The following is a 22629-nucleotide window of genomic DNA, read 5'->3' on the forward strand; positions in this document are numbered from 1 at the left end:
AACATTTATCCACGCAGACTGAAAAACTTTCGTTATCATGCAAAGAAAATAACACTTTTCACAATTACCATGTGATTTTCAGTGTAGGCAAAGTGGTCATTTGCTATTAATGTTTTTGTTTTTCTATATCTATCCACCTCCTACAATTTTATTATTAATAATATTTGGATCCTGAGTTTATATTGTTTCTTTAAACATATTAATTATTTTCCTTATTATTGAGAGATTAATCTATATGTGCTATATTAGTGTTAAACGTGCTGTTTGTTGACCGGTCAATGAAAAACATATTTAATGTACATATGATAATAAATGTGTTTATATATTTTGAAATTTATGACATTTTCTATACTAGTTCTTACCCTTGCGCTAATTAATAAAAGTATCTTTTCTGTTGTCATTGTGGAACACCTGGCCTATAGGTGTTTGTTAGTGTACAACCACAAGCACATTGAGTCTATGCTGCTTGAATTATTATATTTTCATATCAATTTACTTTGTATTTGTTATAGTATTAGCGACAGGTTCTTTCTTTTAATTATTACTTGAGATATTGCCTAATATAATTAATAGGAATGATCATATTGACTACGGGCAAGTATACTCCCTATTATAGATTAAACAAGGAGTTGGTCTAATTCTGATTATTATACAGTAGCCATGGAATGGGAGTGTGCTTCTGTAAACCTGATACTGTAGTGAAAATGTGAGTGACAAAAAACATTGTGGGAGGGACAATAAGCAGCCATAGGACCTGATTCTGACTCAATGCCGATATTCACACAAATGGTTGATTTTTTTTATAACAGTACATGCACCTAAGTCACTATAAAGTTGCATCCCACACTGTGAGGATACAGATTGCAGGACCGATGGAGAAAGAATGGTCTGACAGAAATGTATTGGGTGTTCCTGGGCAATGACTGGGAGGTGGCTATTCATATGTACGGAATGCGGTATCTTATGGGCGCATTATGGGAGTATCGATAGCATGTCACATAACTGGTTACGAACTCAGACCCGTGTCACATAACTGGTTAAGAACTGGTTACGAACTCAGACACTCACTTTGGAGACCATACTTTAATGGAGTTTCTGCACCTAGAATGGGGCTGGTGCAAGTTTTGATGGTGCATAATAGTTGCACCTACAGTCGTATAAAGTGGGTGTGTCACAGTCAGACACACGCCTGTACCCCAGGGAAGGGCTGATACTAGTATTTGCATAAAGTTATAGACATGACTGAAGCAAAAAAGCAAAGTAGACATCTTTGCGTCCTACTCAGAATCAGGTAAAAGATCTATGACAGCATCCATAAGCACATGGTTAATTAAAATGTACGGCAGATGTATGGCAGCAATATTTAATTTTAAATATAAATATGAATATTTATTTTTCTCTTTATTTTGGCAACTGTAGGTCTTAAATAACATCTATTGTACAAATGAGCTCTAGGGCTGATTCTTTATAAAACATGATGAATACAGTATGTGCAAAAGTTAAGATTATTATTAAGCTAAACCCATAAACAATGTTGCTGTAGCGTTGCTACTAGTGTTACAGAGTAATAAGATAGCCTCTCCCACAGATATCCTTTAGCGCTAATGAGTTGTGTTGCTCACGCTGTAAGTGTAAGTAAATCATCAAATTTTATTTGACACTTTAAATAAATATACAAATAACTGAATATCTTCCGACTAGAAGGAAATTTATACAGTGAATTGACAGTGTTGCAGAGTGTGTCGTCCGAGATTTATGGATTTGTTCTTGTGCAAAGAAATGGCTACTGAGTCACTTTCCCTGTCAGGTTGTCTTCTGGAACGACCATGGGAGGTTCTGTATCCAGAGCACTGCGGAGATTGTACAGTATGCTGGAATTCAATATGTAGGCAGATGCCTTAAACCATTATTAGCTAAGGAGGACTGAATACAGCCCGAAAAGGCCATCCGCAGCCATTTCTGGAATCTCTGCATCAATTTACTGAATAGCTGTCTTCTCCAAATGGAAATAATAATAATTTGTTCCTAAGGTTTTCCTGTGGAGTTTGCCCAGGAAGGGAATGTGCCCAGGTCAAACATGTAAAATCCCCAGCTGTTAATGGCCATTGTAATAACAAGTACTCCTAAGATATTCAGCATAAATCCAGCTTTAGCCTGTAATGAAGATGAAAACAAATATGTAAATTATTGAGGTTACATACTGTAAGTGTCTGTATTACAAATAGACTTTACTCGTGGGATATGCAAAGGCATTTTTTGCATCTTAGGGTCCAATCACACTTATAGTTTTGATGCATTCTATTCTACACTGCACAATATATCAGACTGGGCCCGAATCAGAGATGTACGCTAAAGCCGCTGCTGCTGCCTCTGTGTGCACAGTGAATGTGAGAATATATGCAAATGTCACAGACCCCGAGGATTGTCTTGAGACGCCCATGGTAGGGAATACTTGTCATGTAAACTAAACGCAGCGAGTTTACACTTTGTGCCATCAGATGGATTTGTAGTAAAGTGACTTAACCAAAGTGGCGGGCTGGGCCGGGGGCAGGGTGCCATGTGCCGCGGGCAGTCTGTGTCTCTGTGACACAGCATGCTCCGCGCGTGTAGCGCTAACCGGACGGAGTTCAGACAGCGCTACACAGTGACTGACAAACACACAGCCGCCGGCTCCGGCAGCTGTGTGTTTGTTTTGAGTGGCAGCCAATGAGAGTCTGTCAAGACTCTCACTGACTGCCGCTGCGCACGGTGAAGGAGCCGCTCTATCTTCTGGCTCCTGCAGTGGGTAATGGGAGAGACGTCATGATGTCATATGATGTCTCTCCCATAATGCAGAGCGGCCCAGCCCAGGAGCCTGGAGGACAGGATTCAGGTAAATGTTTTTTATTTATTACGTGTGTGTGTACTGTGGGAGGGGGGGGACTACTACTGGGGGCACTACAAGGGGGAGAGCACTACTGGGGGCACTACAAGGGGGGATACTACTGGGGGCACTACAAGGAGGGGGCTACTACTGGGGGCACTATAAGGGGGGGGAGACTACTACTGGGGGCACTACAAGGGGGAGACTACTACTGGGGGCACTACAAGGGGGATTACTACTGGGGGCACAACAAAGGGGGCTAGTACTGGGGGCGAGCACTACTGGGGGCTCTACAAGGGGGATTACTACTGGGGGCATTACAAGGGGGGATTACTACTGGGGGCATTAAGGGGGGGACTACTACAGGGGCACTACAAGGGGGAGAGAGCACTATTGGGGCACTACAAGGGGGGAGAGCACTACTGGGGGCACTACAAGGGGGGATACTACTGGGGGCACTACAAGGAGGGGGCTACTACTGGGGGCACTATAAGGGGGGGGAGACTACTACTGGGGGCACTACAAGGGGGAGACTACTACTGGGGGCACTACAAGGGGGATTACTACTGGGGGCACAACAAAGGGGGCTAGTACTGGGGGCGAGCACTACTGGGGGCTCTACAAGGGGGATTACTACTGGGGCATTACAAGGGGGGATTACTACTGGGGGCATTAAGGGGGGGACTACTACAGGGGCACTACAAGGGGGAGAGAGCACTATTGGGGCACTACAAGGGGGGAGAGCACTACTGGGGGCACTACAAGAGGGGGGACTACTACTGGGGGCACTACAAGGGGGGGACTACTACTGGGGGCGACTACTACTGGGGGCACTGCATAGGGGGTACCACTACTGGGGCACTATATAAGGGGCTTACTACTGGGGGCACAAGGGGCACTGCACAGGGGGGACCACTACTGGAGGCACTATATAAGAAGCTTACTACTGGGGGCACAAGGGGCACTGCACAGGGGGGACCACTACTGGGGGCACTGCCCCATATCTTTATTTTTTCTTTACATTAATTCCATATGGACTCTCCTCCTCCCTGGAACACTTGAGGGGGGGGGGGGCGCCTAGCCACGCACGTGCTCCGGCCACCCTGGCTACACGCTACTCCTCTGCCAGGGCCACCTGTATGCATTTGCCCCCCAGGCTAAAAGTTGCCAGCCAGCCCCTGCTTAACCCTGGGCCTATGGTGGCAGGGGTCCAGAGATAGCGCCATGTTCTTATACAGTTACATATTATTTTCATATTATAGATAATGAACCATGGTCTGAATTTGGAGTGACGTAGTTCCACAAATTTACTGTATAGAAGTGTGTTTACTGTTTAGAAGGGGTTGGAACGATGGAGAAATAGGGCTGTAAATTTAGAATGGTAAGTATAGGCCAGGTCCAAGGGGCAGAGGGGAATGAAATTCCAGAACTGCTTTAAAGTTTTTGCATCTTTTTTTTCTTTACAAAAACAGGGGGCCAAATGTAATAGGGTAAAAGTGTAGCAGTAAACTCTAACATTGGTCAAGTTTTATCTTCAAAATGGGAAAACATCTGGATGAGAGTTTAAATCGTGAGAGTTTTTTTAGTCTAAAAACATGAGTTTGCATCTTCTCGGACTCTATTACATTGGGCAAGTTTAAAAAGTGCGACAGCTTACTGCTAAACTCTCACATTTTCTTAACTCTCACCCTATTACATTTGGCCCAGAATGTGAACTGACGCTTTATAGTTATTAAACTGTGAGTGATGGCCCAACCACCTATACAGCACTGGATAGTGTGACCTTTATAGACCAGATAAACCTATATACAAAAAATAAAGCATACAAAATAGGCATGCTATTTGCCTTATGTGGAGTGTGTGGAACTCAGAAATATCAGGCTTAGAGCAAAGCAGGACCTACAGATAGGAAAGGGGCGAGATACTTACCATATCAACGACCTTGAGCTGCCCATATGAAAAGGCTATGGCATTAGGGGGTGTGGCCACTGGTAACATGAATGCAAAGGAGGCTGAGAGGGTGCATGGCAGCATTATATATAATGGGTTCCGCTTTATAGCTATTGCCTGGGTGATGAGAAAGGACAAATGTTAATACAGAAACAGAAGTGGTCCTCATAACTACAGGTGGTATATTGTGTAGTTAGGCAGGACAGATTGCTCACAGTCATTCAGAGCCTATTGCTGTGTTAAAAAAAATCCAAACTAGACAGGAGTTTGTGTTTACTCACTAGTACAATATCTAGAAAAATGTTTCTGAAGGGGTTGGATACAGGATGCCGGCGTTCAGGATCCTGGCGATCAGAATCTTGACACCGGCATCCCGTCAGGGTTAGGATACCGACACTTGTCGGTTAGTATCTTCTCCCTCCCCCTCTCCCTAGCCTAACCCTCCCACCCCGGTGCCTGAACCTAACCTCCTAGGGGACATGGCTTGGCTGGAATCCCCCATTTACATCACACCAGGGGCGTGCCCGGGGGCAAGATGCCGAGCTGCCCTCGGAAACTGTGCCTGCACTGTCGGCTCCTCCCTAATGACAGGAGTCAGGTGCTGCATGATAATGTCAGAGTGCAGCACCCGGCCCCCTGTCACTGCGGAGGAGCTGGCAGTTTGGGTGCAGTCCGCACCCCTCTTGTGACACCTCTGTGTTGGCAGATCGGTCGTCAGCACATACACATTGCAACATGCTTACGATACAAATTAAATCCTTAACAAAATGGTAAATGAATAACTTTCACCAAAGCACTACCAAATATATATTAAGTTTAGGTAGACTCACTTAAAATATTTAAAAAAAAATGACATTCAGATATGTATGGATATAGTGTACTTTACAGTTAAACGTCTGGAAATGCTAAGTGTACCATGCATGATAATGACATATGTCAGACAGCCATACTTTGCAGTATCAATGCCAATTCTTGTCATAGCCCTACGTCTATCTAGAATCCTCATTCAATACTTTAGAACATGTGTTGATCATGTGACTTTATATGGTGTTACCGAACTCTCACCATGGATGCCAGGATGGGTAGGAAAAGTGTAGTGGTAGCCACATTACTGGTACATTCTGTGAACGTTGCAACCAGCAAGCACAGCACTAAGGCTATAGCTGCAGGGGGTATACTCTCCAGTGGCGTGAGTTTATCACCAAGCCATCTTGATAGTCCAGATTCCTTGAAGATATGAAAGAAAGTACTGTATATATTTATTTCTTCATTTAAAGAAATTCTAATTCCATAAAAATGTCATGTACAATTTGTGGGCCTGATTCATTAAGGATCGCAACTGAAACAGTGCTCGCAGTTGGCCGATTGTTGCGTACAGCGCATGCGAATGCATCACAGTGCGTGTGTGTGAAGGCACCACTGCGATCGCACTGCGATCACGGAGACCATGCAGAGCCATTGCAGAGTGATTGACAGGCAAAGAGCATTTGGGGGTGGTGACGGTGGGGTGGTTGGAAAAACACAGGAGTGCCTGTCCGTTTGAACGCTATTACATGGGCGTGCATAAATTAGCCATTACGATGGCATACGCAGCTTGAGTACTCACTGCGTGCAACGAGGTTAGCAATTTCTAAGTAAGGTCAGGGCTGCTGTAATTCTGCGTAAGGGGCCAATGGTTACCAATGTTTATGGAGGTTTGCAAAGTATTACGGATGTGAGATAGTGGTAGTGGAAGGCAGTGGGCGTCTCTATGCTGGCAGTGCGATGGCATTGCGATTACAGTCATTAGCATATTTTCGCAGCAGACCTGCGTGCAATTACGGAGCTGCAATCGCAATAGCGATCCTTAATGAATCAGGCCCTGTGACTGTAGTCTGTATTCATACTCACTTACTGTAATTCATAACAATGATTATTAAAACATGAGTGGCACTGAAGGTGAGTATTAATATTGCACAAATAAAACTAAATGACAGATTCATAATGTAATCATATAATTACTTTGTGCCAATGCTTTAACCTAATAAAATGGTATAAGTAAAAGATTAGTTTCTATGACTTTATTTCAGGTTAGCTACTATTATAAAATATCAATATTTTAGAAAATTAAATATGTAGAAGGATACTTTATATAATAAGAAAAATAATATTAATATTTCCTTACTATATAAATCATAGATCAGGACACTCAATGCAAACATTCCTGAAGGATACCACCACTATATTGTAAATCTAACAGTACAGAAGGTAGGCTTACAGTATATATGTATATGCAGATATGGAATAAGTCTGATGACAGTTTATAATCTGACAACATTTTTCGTCATTAAGAAATTTATTTAAAAAAACGCACTCCCTATTGTAAATGATTATGAATTTCGTCACTCTGAATTTCCCTGACCGGTATAAAGGGTGGCCGCCCTCTATAAAATGTATCACATTTATATTATTACATTAATGATTAGGGATGACACTTGAAGCTGTTAACTAGTTTTGAGTGTTTGATTTATGCTTTTATTGATTTTTCACTTTGATAATATAGTTTTAACAATAAAATCTAAAATGTAACTTAAAGAAAAGACTCCTTCCTACATGTTATTTGATCTCCAAATACAAAAAAAGGTGTTGCTCCCCTCATCTAGAATTCATCTCCACATTCAGAAATGCCACCAGCCTTTCCTTAAATAAGTAAATTCCTCAAAACTATTTATGAAAGATTGTCCATATTTCTGCTAGTTTATTCTCTATATTTACAGGCTCTACCACTTCTCTAAGCTACAGGCATCATTCAGTAAAAATGTGTCACAGGGCCTGATTCAGAGCCGCTCGTAAGCGGCCGCTCGTTCGCTCTGAGCGATGCTCGCACAACTGCGCATGCGTATAGGTCATAATGCGCATGCGCAAACCAGTCATTGCGGTCGGAAATCGTGTGCTCGCAAAACAGCAAGGGGCTGCTAATTTGATTGACAGAATGTACCGTTTGTGGGTGGTAACAGGAGAAGGTGCTTGAAAGCGGGGGAGTGGAGATACGAACGCAGACGTGCCAAACGGTCAAAAGGGCGTTTAATGGGAGTGCATAATTAGTAAAGGAGCGTCATCGACCACATCACTTGGTTGTCTTTTAGCCTGAACTGCTCGCAGGGATAGCGGTAAGAAAAACCTACCACAACCACTGCGAGCAGTTCAGATGCCTTTTGATGTACCCGATTAATCTAATAAATACCGGAGATGAAGTGTGTTGTGAACGGCAAAGAGGCGTCTTTACAAAATAGCGAGCGCATTTTTTGTTCGCTCGCTCAGACATATAGGCGTCAACAAACGGCAAAGAGCCAGCGCTCAATGTAAATAGCCGGCCCCTTTTTTGGAATGACCGTCCGCAAATAGCATCTGGCTCTGAATCAGGTCCACAGTCCCATACAGAATTGCCTCTTCCTCACTCCTTCTAGATCAGTGATTTTCAACCTTTTTGAACTCGAGGCACACTACACAAGATTTTAAAATTTCCAAGGCACACTATCCAGAGAAGCGGCGTGTGTAACCAATGAAAAAACACACACATTGGCGCCCATATAAATAAATACACACTACATTGGCCTCCACAGGAATAAAACCCACTACATTATCCTCCTTAGGAATAAAACACACTACAGTACAAGTGCGCTGAGCTGATTGCCGCAGCACACTTGACAACTGCTCGCGGCACACTAGTGTGCCGTTACACAGTGGTTGAAAAATGCTGCTCTAGATAGTAAGGATTAACACATGTGTTCTCACTATTGTCAGATCTTGTCATTTTTGAATGTGTACTTGTTTTCACCATTTTGTATACTGAGTTCATTTTCCTAAGAATGCTGCCTAACAATACACTGTTAGCTAGTGGCATCACAAAGTACCTCGTAAATTCACTCGGAGATCTTGGCATCACTGACACATGAGCTAAACCATGTTCATCCCCCACACTTTTCAAATAATTTCCTCATAGGCTGGGATGTACTAAATGGAAAATGCGGTAAAAACCCAGTTTTCAGGGTTTTACCACATTTTCCATATGTCTCATTGGCTGGCCGCCGGGGCTCCGATGCGGAGGGTAATGCCAGCTTTTGCTGGCGTTACCCTATAGAAGCCTATGGGCTTCTACTGCATCGCACTGGTATGAGGGATCCCCATGGCCGCCGTGTCACTCTGCGTATGCGCAGATGAACTCCCGGGTCATAAACGCGGAAGTCCACAGAGCAACGCTGATCAAAAAAGACCACTCTTATTGGAAGAGCTGTCCTTTGCAGTACTGATCATATATGTTAGTGCATATGCGATCAGTAACAAATGCGATGTCTGGTGGGATGTACTCCGCAAGATTAGTACATCCTGCCCTAATTGTAATGTTATGAATGGGATTGCTGAATGCTTACCTCACTGCCTTTAGCGAGAGCAAACCCTCCTCCCAGCAGAAAGACTATGCTCCAAGGCATCTTCTCGTTTACAGTCTTCCAGTCCAGTAGAGCTGGTGGCACAAAGGCCTTTATCTTCTGTCCTAGTATATAATAGAAGAAAACATGTATTTGGAAGGCAAAAAGGTACAAATATATTGATTAAAAATAGTATATATACATATTAGACCACTGGCGGCGGCCAATATGAGTGGTTATCAGCTGATCTGGTTGGTCGGCACATCGGCATTTACATAGCCAACCTACAGAACTATTTTTTGACTATTTATGTTTCACTGGAATATGAAATTCACACTAATAATAGTAAAACATTGGGAAAAAAAGTGTGTGTAATAGTGCAAAATGATTGCATATAATAACAAGGAAATTTCATACAATAAATGCTGCTTACTCTGTTCTTACAATTTGACAATTTGGGGCAATTTAACATGAAACTCCTCCTGCCGGGACTGCGGCTCGGCATTTCCAGGCCAAGTGCCTTTAGTAAGGACTTTCACTATCACTTTACTTTATGCCTGGCTATCTAACTGCAGGCTGTCCATATGCAGAATACAATGAGTGACAGGACAAAGGGGAGGAGTGGAGAGACTGCTGGGGAGGGATCAGGAGACTTCTCTGAGGCTTTACTCTCCCCATAGGCTAGAACATAACTTATATCAGACCAATCTATGAAATGAAGAGCTGTTTTTGGTAGTGTACTTCTACGATCATAGATTCAATGAAATAAATACATAACTTTTATTATTTTCTCATAGTAACTTTGTAAAGAGCAAAATATTAAAAATAAAGACAAAAAAAAGTATAGGCTATGATGCTGCAATAAACTCTTTAATGTGTTACAAATAATTTAGATGAGATTATTTGTCCTGGCTGTTTGTGTTATTATATCAAAAAGGATCTCTAACTGTTATTCTAAATGTATCTATTATTTTCTTGGTTACAACTAACCCAAATAAAGATTGATACACTATAGGGTCTATTCAGCAACAGTGACGATGTTACCCAGAACATTATCGGGCAACGTCATCACGATTGTTTATGAATTGTTCAATTTTATGTAAGCTATTGAGCATTTTTTAGTACAGGGACAGTGGTTGCGTTAACACGCTGTCCCTGCGAGGTTACAGAAGGCATTTTCGAGATTCCGAGAACAATACCTTCTGCTTCCGAACAGTCATGCGCTTACGAACAGTCTCCGTCCCTGCTTTACCGAGACCGCCAATGATTAAGTCATTTTAGAGAATGTCAAAACTGCCTAAATTGATTGACATGTGTAAACAGGCTTTATATTCAACTGTATACATGTATATTTATGTGCTATTTATATTTAAAATTGATATATATTTTAAATAGAAAAGCACATAAATATAAATGTATACATACTAATATAAAGCCTGTGTACACATGTCAATCAATTTAGATAGTTTTGACAGGTTGGATTTGGACTTACCATCGGCGGTTACCGCAAAGCAGGGACGGAGACTTGGGGGAGTTTCAAGATCCTGCAGGGACTTATGGGAAAATGTCAGATATTAGTGCCTACAAAGCAATAGCCGAATTAGATCAGATAGTATGGATGTCCTTTATTGTGAGGGTAATATTATTTAAACAATAATATTAGAGAGGTGACGTTCAAATATATGAGCACAACGCCATGCAGTTTTCAGTACAATCTCAGCTAGTTTTTTTATATAGAGCTGTGATTTGAGATTGTACTAACACTGTATTTAGATGTGTTTATAAGAAGCAGTGCTTTGTGTTGGGTTAAATATATCAGCTATCAGCTATACAATCAGCTTAAATTTAAACTAGGGGTGAGTGGGTTCGGATTTCTGAAATCCGAACCCACGAGCCCCCCCGATCCGAGGCCAATCCGAGTCAGGCTTCACTTTTCCCGCCTGACTCGGATCTGAAATCGAGGCAAAACGTCATCATCCCGCCTTCCAGGTCTCGCGGGTTTTGGATTCTATATAAGGTACCCGCATCGGTGCCATTTTCTCACTCGGCTGTGGACAGTGAAGAGGGAGGGTGGGAGTTAGGGTTGGCTGGGCTGTGTAGTGTAGTGTAGTGTAGTGTAGTGCAGTGTAGTGTTGTGCTGTGCTGCGCTGTGCTGTGCTGCTGTTGTCCATAGGGGCTGTGTCCATTCCTCCAAAATCCATAGGGGCTGGCTGTGTTGTGCTGTGCTGCTGTTGTCCATAGGGGCTGTGTCCACTCCATAGTCCTGTGCAGTGTCCCAGTCCTAAAGGGGTGCTGTAATGTTGTCCAGGGGGTGCTCTGTCCATCAGGGGTGCTCCCTCCAAGTGCAAAAAAATAAATATTTTTTCTGTGTTTGTGAATTGTGTGCGCAGTAGCCGCACGTGCATCAACAAAGTAGCGCCAAGCGTGCACCTGTGTCATACATAAAGGGCCGGCTGGCTCATCCGTTAAAGGGTCTGTAACCCCCAAAGTGCACTCCAAACAAAATAAAAAAATATTTTCTGTGTTTGTGAATTGTGTGCACTGTGGCCGCATGTGCATCAACAAAGTAGCGACAAGCGTGTGCCTGTGTCATAAGTAAAGGGCCGGGTGGCTCGTCTGTTAAAGGGTGGTGTAACCCCCAAAGTGCACTCCAAATAAAATAAAAAATAATTTTCTGTGTTTGTGAATTGTGTGCACTGTGGTTGCACGAGCAGCAACAAACGAGCAGCGCCAAGCGTGCGCCTGTGTCCCATAAGTAAAGGGCCAGCTGGCTTGTCCGTTAAAAGCTGCTGTAACCCCCAAAGTGCACTCCAAAAAAAATAAAAAAATATAATTTTTTGTGTTTGTGAATTGTGTGCGCAGTAGCCGCACGTGCATCAACAAAGTAGCCCCAAGCGTGCGCCTGTGTCATAAGTGAAGGGCCAGCTGGCTTGACCGTTAAAAGGTGCTGTAACCCCCAAAGTGCACTCCAAACAAAATAAAAAATAATTTTCTGTGTTTGTGAATTGTGTGCACTGTGGCCGCACGGTTATCAACAAAGTAGCACCAAGCGTGCGCCTGTGTCATAAGTGAAGGGCTGGCTGGCTTGACCGTTAAAGGGTGCTGTAACCCCCAAAATGCACTCCAAATAAAATAAAAAATAATTTTTTGTGTTTGTGAATTTTGTGCACAGTAGCAGCACGTGCATCAACAAAGTAGCGCCAAGCGTGCGCCTGTGTCCCATAAGTGTACGTGCATCCTCAAAGCAGCAGCGCCAAGCATGCGTCTGTCTGTTAAAGGGTGGTGTAACCCCCAAAGTGCACTCCAACAAAAATAAAACATTTTCTTCTGTGTTTGTGAATTGTCTGCACTGTATGTGCATCCACAAAGCAGCAGCGCCAAGCGTGCATCTGTGTGTTAAAGGGTGGTGTAACCCTCAAAGTGCGCTCCACAAAAAATAAAAAATTATTTTTTTTCTGTCTTTGTGAATTGTGTGCACTGTAGCTGCACGTGCATCAACAAAGGAGCAGCGCCAAGCGTGCGCCTGTGTCCCATAAGTAAAGAGCTGGCTGGCTCATTTCTTAAAGGGTGGTGTAACCCACAAAGTGCACTAGTCTCCAACAAAAATAAAAAATTATTTTCTGTGTTTGTGTGCGCCTTAGCCGCACGTATATATCAATATAACATAAATGGAGGACTAAACTTTCTCCGATAAAAATAAAATAGGGAGAGATCAAGAACCACTTCCTCCTAGTGCTGAAGCTGCTGCCACTAGTCATGACATAGACGATATGTCATCAACATCGTCTGCCAAGGCCGATGCCCAATGTCATAGTAGAGGGCACATACAATCCCAAATGACAAAGTTCAGGAAAATGACCTTAAAAAAAACATTTAAATCATCTGAGGAGAAACGTAAACTTGCCAATATGCCAATTACGACACGGAGTGGCAAGGAACGGCTAAGGTCTTTCCCTATGTTCATGACTAGTGGTTCAGCTTCACATGACGATGGAAGCCCTCCTCCCGCTAAAAAAATCAAACGAGTTAAGCTGGCAAAAGCACAGCGAAGAACTGTGCGTTCTAAGAAGATATCGCAAATCCCCAAGGAGAGTCCAAGTGTGGTGGCGGTTGCGATGCCTGACCTTCCCAGCACTGGACGGGAAGAGGTGGCTCTTTCCACCATTTGCACACCCCCTGCAAGTGCTGAAAGGAGCACCCACAGTCCACTTGCTGATATGCAAATTGAAGATGTCACTGTTGAAGTACAACAGGATGAGGATACTGGTGTGCTGGCGCTGAGGAGGAAGTTGGCGAGGAGGATTCTGATGGTGATGTGGTTTGTTTAAATCAGGTTCCGGGGGAGACAGTTGTTGTCTGTGGGATGAAAAAGCCCATCACGGTCATGTCTGGGCAGAAGACCAAACATTCCACCTCTTTGGTCTGGCAATATTTCTATCCAAATCCGGACAACAACTGTCTTGCCATATGTACCATATGTAAAGGTGGAATAAGTAGGGGTAGGGACGTTAACCACCTAGGAACATCCTCCCTTATACGGCACCTGCAGCACGTTCATAAAAAGTTACTATCAAGTTCAGAAACTTTGGCTAAGACCATAAGCAGTCCAGGGACACCTAAATCCCGTTGTCCTGTTGTATCCAAGCGCCTGCAAACCACACCATCAACTCCCTCCTCGTCAATTTCCTCCTTAGTCAGGATCGGAAGTAGTCCTGCAGGCCATGTCACTGGCATGACTGATTCTCCTATCCGGGATTCCTCCGGAGGATCCTGCATTGCTACACCTACTGATGCCGCTGCTGCTGTTGCTGCTGCTGGGAGTCGTTCATCATCCCAGAGAGGAAGTAGGAACACCACTACTTTTACTAAACAATTGACCCTCCAACAGTCCTTAGCGAGGAGGATGAAGTACGACAGCAGTCATCCTGAAGCAAAACGTATAACTGAGGCCTTGACTGCTATGTTGGTGTTAGACGTGCGTCTGGTATCCGCCATTAGTGCAGTGGGATTTAGACAATTGATGGAGGTAGTGTGTCCCCGGTTCCAAATCCTGTCTAGATTCCACTTCACTAGGCAGGCGATACCGAGACTGTACAGAAACGTCAGAAAAAGTGTCCTCAGTGTCCTGAAAAATGCAGTTGTACCCAATGTCCACTTAACCACGGACATGTGGACAAGTGGAACAGGGCAGACTAAGGACTATATGACTGTGATAGCCCACTGGGTAGATGTATCACCTTACGCAGCAACAACAGCAGTATCACCAGTAGCAGCATCTCAGAAACGCCAGCTCGTTCCAAGGCAGGCTACGCTGTGTATCACCGGTTTCAGTAAGAGGCACACCGCCGACAACCTCTTAGAGAAACTGAGGGAAATCATCGCCCAGTGGCTTACCCCACTTAGACTCTCCTGGGGATTTGTGATATCTGACAATGCCACCAATATTGTGCGGGCATTACATCTGGGCAAATTCCAGCACGTCCCATGTTTTGCTCACACAATAAACTTGGTGGTACATAATTTTCTGAAAAGCGACAAGGGCTTGCAGGAGACGCTTTGGGTGGCCCGAAAAATTTCTGCCCACTTTCGCCATTCAGCGACTGCGTGCCGAAGACTGGAGCATCAGCAAACACCCTTGAACCTGCCCCGCCATCACCTGAAGCAAGAGGTTGTGATGCGGTGGAACTCAACCCTCTATATGCTTCAGAGGATGGAGGAGTAGCAAAAGGATATTCAAGCCTATACATCCACCTATGACATAGGCAAAGGAGGGGGTATGCTCCTGACTCAAGCGCAGTGGAGAATGATTTCCGTGTTGTGCAAGGTTCTCCAGCCCTTCGAAATTGCCACATGTGAAGTCAGTTCAGACACTGCCAGCTTGAGTCAGGTCATTCCCCTCATCAGGCTTTTGCAGAAGCAACTGGAGAAAGTGAAGGATGAGCTAAGACGCTCGGCATGTGGGACTTGTGGATGAAGCCCTTCATTCGCTTTGCCAGGATTCCAGGGTGGTCAATCTGTTGAAATCAGACCACTACATTTGGGCCACCGTGCTCGATCCTAGGTTTAAAGCCTATGTGGTGTCTCTCTTTCCAGCCGACACAAGCCTGCAGAGGTGCAAAGACCTGCTGGTGAAAACACTGTCAGCTGAAGCGGAACGTGACACGTCAACAGCTCCTTCTTCATTTTCTCCCGCAACTGGGGCTGCCAGGAAAAAAATTAGGTATCCTAAGCAACCCGCTGGCGGTGATGCAGGGCAGGCAGGACCAAGTTTGGACATCTGGTCCGGACTGAAGGACCTGGCAACAATTTCTGACATGTCTACTGTCACTGCATATGATACTGTTACCATTGACAGAATGGTGGAGGATTACATCGGTGACAGCATCCAAGTAGGCATGTTAGACAGTCCGTACCTGTACTGGCAGGAAAAAGGGAATTTGGAGGCCCCTGTACAAACTGGCTCTATTTTACCTGAGTTGCCCCCCTCCAGTGTGTACTCCGAAAGAGTGTTTAGTGCAGCCAGGAACCTTGTCAGCGGAAGGCGTAGGAGGTTGCTTCCACAAAATGTGGAGAAGATGATGTTCATAAAAATTAATTATCAACTCTTCCAGGGAGACCAGCCTCCAGAACGTACAGAGGGACCTGTGGTGGTGGATTCCAGCGGGGACGAATTAATACTCTGTGAGGATGAGGATGTACACAACACTGAAGAGGGTGAGGAATCGGTGGATGAGGAGGATGAGGACGACATCTTGCCTCTGTAGAGCCAGTTTGTGCAGGGACAGATTAATTGCCAGCTTGTTTTGTGTGGGCCCAAACGAACCGATCATTTCAGCCACAGTCGTATGGCAGACCCTGGCGCTAAAATGATTGGTTTGTTAAAGTGTGCATGTCCTGTTTATACAACATAAGGGTGAGTGGGAGGGCCCAAGGACAATTCCATCTTGCACCTCTTTTTTTCTTTGCATTATGTACTGTTTGGGGCCTAGTTTTTCAAACTGCCATCCTGTCTGCCACTGCAGTGTCACTCCTAGATGGACCACGTGTTTGTGCCGCCCACTCGTATCTCTTAGCATAGTCATCCAGCTACCTCGGTGCAACCTTTTGGACATAAAAACACTATTGTGAGGTGTGAGGTGTTCAGAATAGACTGGAAATGAGTGGAAATTAAGGTTATTGAGGTTAATAATAGCATAGGAGCAGAAAAATACACAAATTCTGTGATTTTAGCTGTTTTTATGCTTTTTTCAAAAAAATACGGATCCAAAACACAAAACCCAGAAGCCAAAACACGGAAGGGTGGTTTTGGCAAAACCAATCCAGATCCAAAACACGAAGAAAGATCCAGATCCAAAACAAAAACACATAAAGTGGCCGGTGCACACCCCTAATTTAAACAGCATCCCTCAGAAGCAGTACTTCCTTTAGAATAAATATGTGAGCTATACCATTAGCTTTATTTAAACAGCATTCCTCAGACGATTTCAGAGGTAGATATATATTGTCTCGCAATGTGATGTTTAGGAAACTACGAAAATGGTCTAGCAGTGGTCTAGTTGTTAAATGCGAATATTAGGCTGTATTTACCAAAAATTATCAACCAATAGATGCCTCTCACAGTGCATTATTTAATTCCCTTATTGTGTCGCTATTCATTTCAACTTCTAAGTAGAGATCAGTGGAATTTATATTATGGCCTAGTAGTTTTTCTGAGTTCAGCAACGGTGGGGAATTCGGTCTTTAATTATGGTGACATCCACTTTCAATTGTACTAATGTCAGTTTGCCAGCATCAGTTTATTGCACATGTTCACTCACATTACCTCTGTATTCCTCCCTAATTAGAGATCAAATCTTATATCCCCCAAATTTATATCCCTAATTAGGAAACAATACAGAGGCATTGTGAGTGAACATGTGCAATAAACTGACGCTGGGCTAGAAGAGGAGTCCCCAACAGGGGTGTAAGCTCATCCCAGTCGCCCAGAGACAAGTTAGAGTTCGGCGCCCCCCCTCCAAAAAAAAAAAGGAAATATGGATGGTGTCTGTATGTGTGTATATGTGTGTGTATATATATATATTAGGGATGTGCAGGCTCGGATAGGTTCGAGTTTGCACGTTGAGTTCGGATTTTTCCCTCCAAAAAAACGGAACTCAGAAAGAGGCTAAACGTCATCTTACATGGACGAACATCATCATTCCTGGACAAAAGTCCAGGAATGATGATGTTCGTCCATGTAAGATGACGGTTGCTGGTGAGGGCATTAGGCCCTGCCAGGTTCTGGTAGTGAGGGAACTACCTGTGAAGTTAGTGCCCCGACAGGGCTAGGATTTATGTTTATGTTTTCTTTATGTTATTTCTGACATTGTACAATAAAGACTGGCGCCGACCAGCTTGTACTTGCATCCAGACTGGTGTGCTGCTTCCCTGCTGCTGTGTGTGTGTAAGGAAGGAGTCCTCTACCCAGGAGAGGGACCCCCTAACCTAACTGTGTCACAATATGGTGGAGAATGCGGGCAACCACACACACTGAAGTTGCAGCAAGAGGAAAACTTTCCGTTTAAAAATTAAAGGGACAGACACCCCAATTTGTGAGTGTGGAAATAACGCTGTGTCCTTGGAGTCCCATAGAGGAGGCATCAGCCAATGCTCAGAGAGGCAAGGTTCAGCTTCCAACCTACACCCCAGGACAAAATGGAGGACATTATTAAGGCCTTGCTCCAAGCTACAGCAGCTCAGCAGGAATCTACCAGGGCTCAGCAGGAAGCTACAGGAGCTCAGCAGGAGACGAACAAACTTCAGCAGGAATCTACCACGGCTCAGCAGGAATCTACCAGGGCTCAGCAGGAAGCCACCAGGGCTCAGCAGGAAGCCACCAGGGTGCAACTGTTGGCCTTGGAGACAGTCCAGAGGCAACAACAGGTCGCCATCACCGAAAACAGCCAGGCCATAAAAGAGGTGGTACAGCACCTGGTCACCCGGCCCAGAGATGTTAATACTGGTCCTCCCACCACCACTCACTCCGTACGAGCCAGTCACTTCCTCCAAAAGATGACTTCGGGCGATGATGTGGAGGCCTATCTCGCCGCATTTGAAAGAACGGCCGAAAGGGAGAGTTGGCCCAAGGAGCAGTGGGCAAGTCTGGTGGCACCTTTTTTGTCTGGGGAGCCACAAAAGGCCTATTTCGACTTATGCCTGGCTGATGCCAAGGACTATAAAAAACTAAAACAGGAGATCCTAACTCGCTTGGGAGTCACCACCTTTGTTCGTGCCCAACGGGTCCACCGCTGGGAGTTCCATATGGACAAGCCTCCACGTTCACAGATGCATGACCTCGTCCATCTGTCCTCAAAATGGCTACAGCACGAGATGCTGACGGGGCCACAGATCGTGGAAAGGGTCGTGATAGACCGGTACCTGCGATCGTTACCTGCGACTCTGCGCAAGTGGGTGAGCCATGCAGACCCTAAGTCCGTGGACCAGTTGGTTGAACTGGTGGAGAGGTACGTGGCGGCTGAGGAGCTGATGAGTATGCCCCACCGAGCCCCGATGGCGCACTGGCGAACTCCCACAGACACTGGTAAGACTGTTCCAGGGGAGAAGGGTGCTGGGAGGTGGGATGTACCTAAGACTGAGGGTGTAGAACCTGGAGACAGGCCTGCCAGGCCAGGAAGGTTCTTGCCCCGTAAACGACCAGACATTAATATGATTCAGTGTTTCCGGTGTGGTGACTTCGGCCATATTTCCGCTAATTGTTCACTTACAACTGAACCCATGCAATGTGATACTGCTCATGTCTACCGCAGGGGGTCTTTCTTTGCACAGACAGCCTGTACGGCTGACCGGCATGCTGAGACTGATAAGCACATGTGTGTACTCTCTGTAGATGGCAACCGAGTAGAGGCACTGTTAGACTCTGGTAGCTTGGTGACACTTATAAAAGCTGAGCTGGTGAACCCCTTGCGGCTTAAGGGGAAAACTGTTGGTGTGACCTGCATACATGGGGATACTCGATATTATGTTACTGCCGAGGTGAACATCGAGACACCATCTGGTTCTGCTATAGTTTCTGTGGGTTTGGTGCATGGTCTGATGTACGATGCAATATTGGGGAGAGACTTTGCTCACTTCTGGAAGTTTTGATAAAGCAGTTTTGTTCCAGAGGTGAACAACCCCGATCCATTTGAGAAGCTTGTCGATGTAGTGGAGGAGGGAGTTTCTTCTGAGTCAGAGTAATTCCCTTTTTCTACTATGATTGGCGAACTAGAGAATGCGGAGCGTGACGGTGGCCCGCCAACTGATGTGCCTCCCATTGAGGTGGGAAGTGTTGTTGGGCCAGGTGATCGTCTGCCTGATTTAGAGGTCAGAAGAGAGGTCTTTGCCGTGGAGCAGTTGAATGACCCTACTTTGGTAAAAGCCAGGGAGAATGTAAAAGTAGTTGATGGTAAACCCGTAGACCCTGATAGTCCTTTGTCCTATCCCCACATGGTTAATGTGTCAGGAATTGTTTGACTAAGAAGGGGGAAGATATTGTGGAACAACTAATAGTTCCCAAAGCCTACAGAAGAACAGTGTTGGATCTGGCCAATGGTCATATAACGGCAGGCCATCTAGGGGTAGAGAAAGCCACTGAGCGAATAATGCAGAGGTTTTTCTGGCCCGGGCTTCATAGAGAGGTATCTGACTTTTGCGCATCCTGCCCTGAGTGTCAGTATCATGCTCCCAGGCCACGTTCTAAGGGTCTACTAGTTCCAGTGCCTATTATAGAGGTGCCGATAGTAAGAGAGCACCTGGAACCGGCTCAACAGGCACGGCAGAGGGTATACAACCACAATGCTCGGTTACGCAGCTTTGCTCCTGGGGACAGAGTGTTAGTGTTGGTTCCCACTGTGGAAAATAAACTTTTGGCTACATGGCAAGGGCATTTTTGAAATCTTAGAGTGGGACAGGTCAATTACAAAGTTTACCAGCCGGGGAAAAGAAAGCCGGAACAGATATACCATATAAATCTGTTAAAGCCCTGGAAAGATAGAACGGTACTGTCGGCCGTCCGAGCCCCTCCAGTAAATCCAGGGCCCTTAGTTCCCGAAGTGACAGTGGCAAAAACCCTGTCGGCAATTCAACAACGAGAGGTCAAGGAGTTTCTGGTCAGAAATAGGGTGCTGCTCTCTGATGTACCTGGGAAAACCTTGGTCGTTAAACATGACATCATCACTGACCCAGGGGTTAAAGTTAATCTAAAGCCCTATAGGTTACCAGAAGCACCAAGAGAATCAGTGTCGAAAGAAATTAAAAATATGCTAGAGTTAGGGGTTATTGAAGTATCACATAGTGAATGGTCAAGTCCCATTGGGTTGATTCCAAAGCCCGACGGGAGTGTGCGTTTCTGCAATGACTTCCAAAAGTTGAACAGTGTTTCAAAATTCGATGCCTACCCGGTGCCACAGTGGAGAAGGAGGCATTGGCCATAAAGTGGGCATTAGAGGCTCTCAGGTACTACTTGGTTGGTAGAAAGTTCAAATTGATCACTGACCATGCCCTTTGAAGTGGATGTCCGAAAATAAGGACAGTAATGCGAGAATTACGAGATGGTTCTTGGTGTTACAAACTTTTACATTTTCAGTGGAACACAGGCCAGGGGGCCTGTTGTCTAAAGCAGATGCGTTGTCACGCGTTCATTGTTTGGGGGCTTCAGTTGTTCCGCCCCATAGGTCGAAACAAAGGGGGGGATATGTGATAGGATCACTGGTAAAGTGGTCTGTGACAGGGACATTTATCCCAGATTCCTGTCTTATGTGTTTTAAATCCCCAGGAGAAAGTGTGCAGTGTAGCAGGCTTGAGTTTCGGCTTTTTGAAAAGCCGGTTTGGGACCTGGGGGTTGTGGGTGAGAGGAGAGGGAGGGCTCCACCCACAGCCACTCCAGGTTTTGGTTCTTGCAGCCTGGTAACAGGCTTGTTAGGGTTTCCACCTGAGAGTGGCCAATATAAGCCTAGTGTGTTGAGGGCTGATTGTCTCACCTGGGAGAGCAGACAGGGAGTTTGCTCAGAGACACTTGAAAACCTAACTGTGAGTGTTGTGCCTTTGTTGCTAGTGAGGGCATTAGGCCCTGCCAGGTTCTGGTAGTGAGGGAACTACCTGTGAAGTTAGTGCCCCGACAGGGCTAGGATTTATATTTATGTTTTCTTTATGTTATTTCTGACATTGTACAATAAAGACTGACGCCAACCAGCTTGTACTTGCATCCAGACTGGTGTGCTGCTTCCCTGCTGCTGTGTGTGTGTGTAAGGAAGGAGTCCTCTACCCAGGAGAGGGACCCCCTAACCTAACTGTGTCACAATATATATATGGGATGTGCAGGCTTGGACAGGTTCGAGTTCGCACGTCGAGTTCGGATTTTTCCCTCCAAAAAACGTGACTCAGAAAGAGGCAAAACGTCATCTTGCATGGACAAACATAATCATTCCTGGACAAAAGTGTGTGTATATATATATATATATATATAATGTTTGCAATTAATATGGATATACTGTGTATATCATATATGGATATGATTCTATGGGATCTAGAGGTATTAACATATAAGGTATAATTGTTGCCTGATTCGGAGCTGCTACGCCGCGGGGTCCTGCAGTATCAGGACCGAGGAATAGTTCTCCTAAAGTTAGTGCAAATATATATATATATATATATATATATATATATGTACTGTAGTACTCACAATTTGTACATGAGGCATCAGACACACAGCAGGAAAACGACGTGCGTTTCACTGTGGCTTTTACAAGGTTAGCCTTGGAAGTACCGAATTAGGCACAGGCGCTCATATACAATTATGCCTAATATGTAAATTTTGTTCCAGGGCTCCAGGTAAGCTGCTTGACAATGGCTGGTGGGTCAGAGTCATACAGAATCACTGAGTTTCAGCAGGCTCTGTAGCAGCTTATGCTTGTGAGCCGCCGTTTGTTGTGATGCAGAATCAGAGGTTACCGGCGGGTGGCTCTCTGTACTGGTGGTCCCTGGGACAGGAGATCAGACAGTGTGTATATGTGTCAGTGTGTGTGTGTATACTGTATGTGTCAGTGTGTGTGTGTGTATGTATAGGCTTTCAGTGTGCGTGTGTGTGTGTATTTGTGTCAGTGTGTATGTATTTGTGTCAGTGTGTGTGTGTATGTATAGGCTTTCAGTGTGTGTGTGTATTTGTGTAAGTATGTGTGTATTTGTGTCAGTGTGTGTGTGTGTGTATGTATAGGCTTTCAGTGTGTGTGTGTGTATTTGTGTCAGTGTGTGTGTGTATGTATAGGCTTTCAGTGTGTGTGTATTTGTGTCAGTGTGTGTGTTTGTGTCAGTGTGTGTGTGTATGTATAGGCTTTCAGTATGTGTGTGTATTTGTGTCAGTGTGTGTGTGTATTT

The 22629-nt window shown here is 44.8% G+C and overlaps 1 protein-coding gene across 1 annotated transcript in view; it reads right to left on the reverse strand.

Moving 5' to 3' along the window:
- Positions 1–2025: 2025 nt before the first annotated feature.
- Positions 2026–22629, reverse strand: part of SLC13A2 (solute carrier family 13 member 2) — a 121613-nt gene continuing 101009 nt past the window's right edge. Inside the window, exons 9-12 of the mRNA XM_088477810.1 lie at positions 9223–9344; positions 5879–6040; positions 4793–4930; positions 2026–2154 (exon numbers count right to left, since the gene is read on the reverse strand). Coding sequence (XP_088333936.1) covers positions 2026–2154; positions 4793–4930; positions 5879–6040; positions 9223–9344 — 551 coding nt within the window. The remainder of the gene's footprint in view (positions 2155–4792; positions 4931–5878; positions 6041–9222; positions 9345–22629) is intronic.

This window comes from Taudactylus pleione, unplaced genomic scaffold (genome assembly GCF_031769625.1).
Source record: "Taudactylus pleione unplaced genomic scaffold, aTauple2 ptg000203l, whole genome shotgun sequence".
NCBI lineage: Eukaryota > Metazoa > Chordata > Amphibia > Anura > Myobatrachidae > Taudactylus > Taudactylus pleione.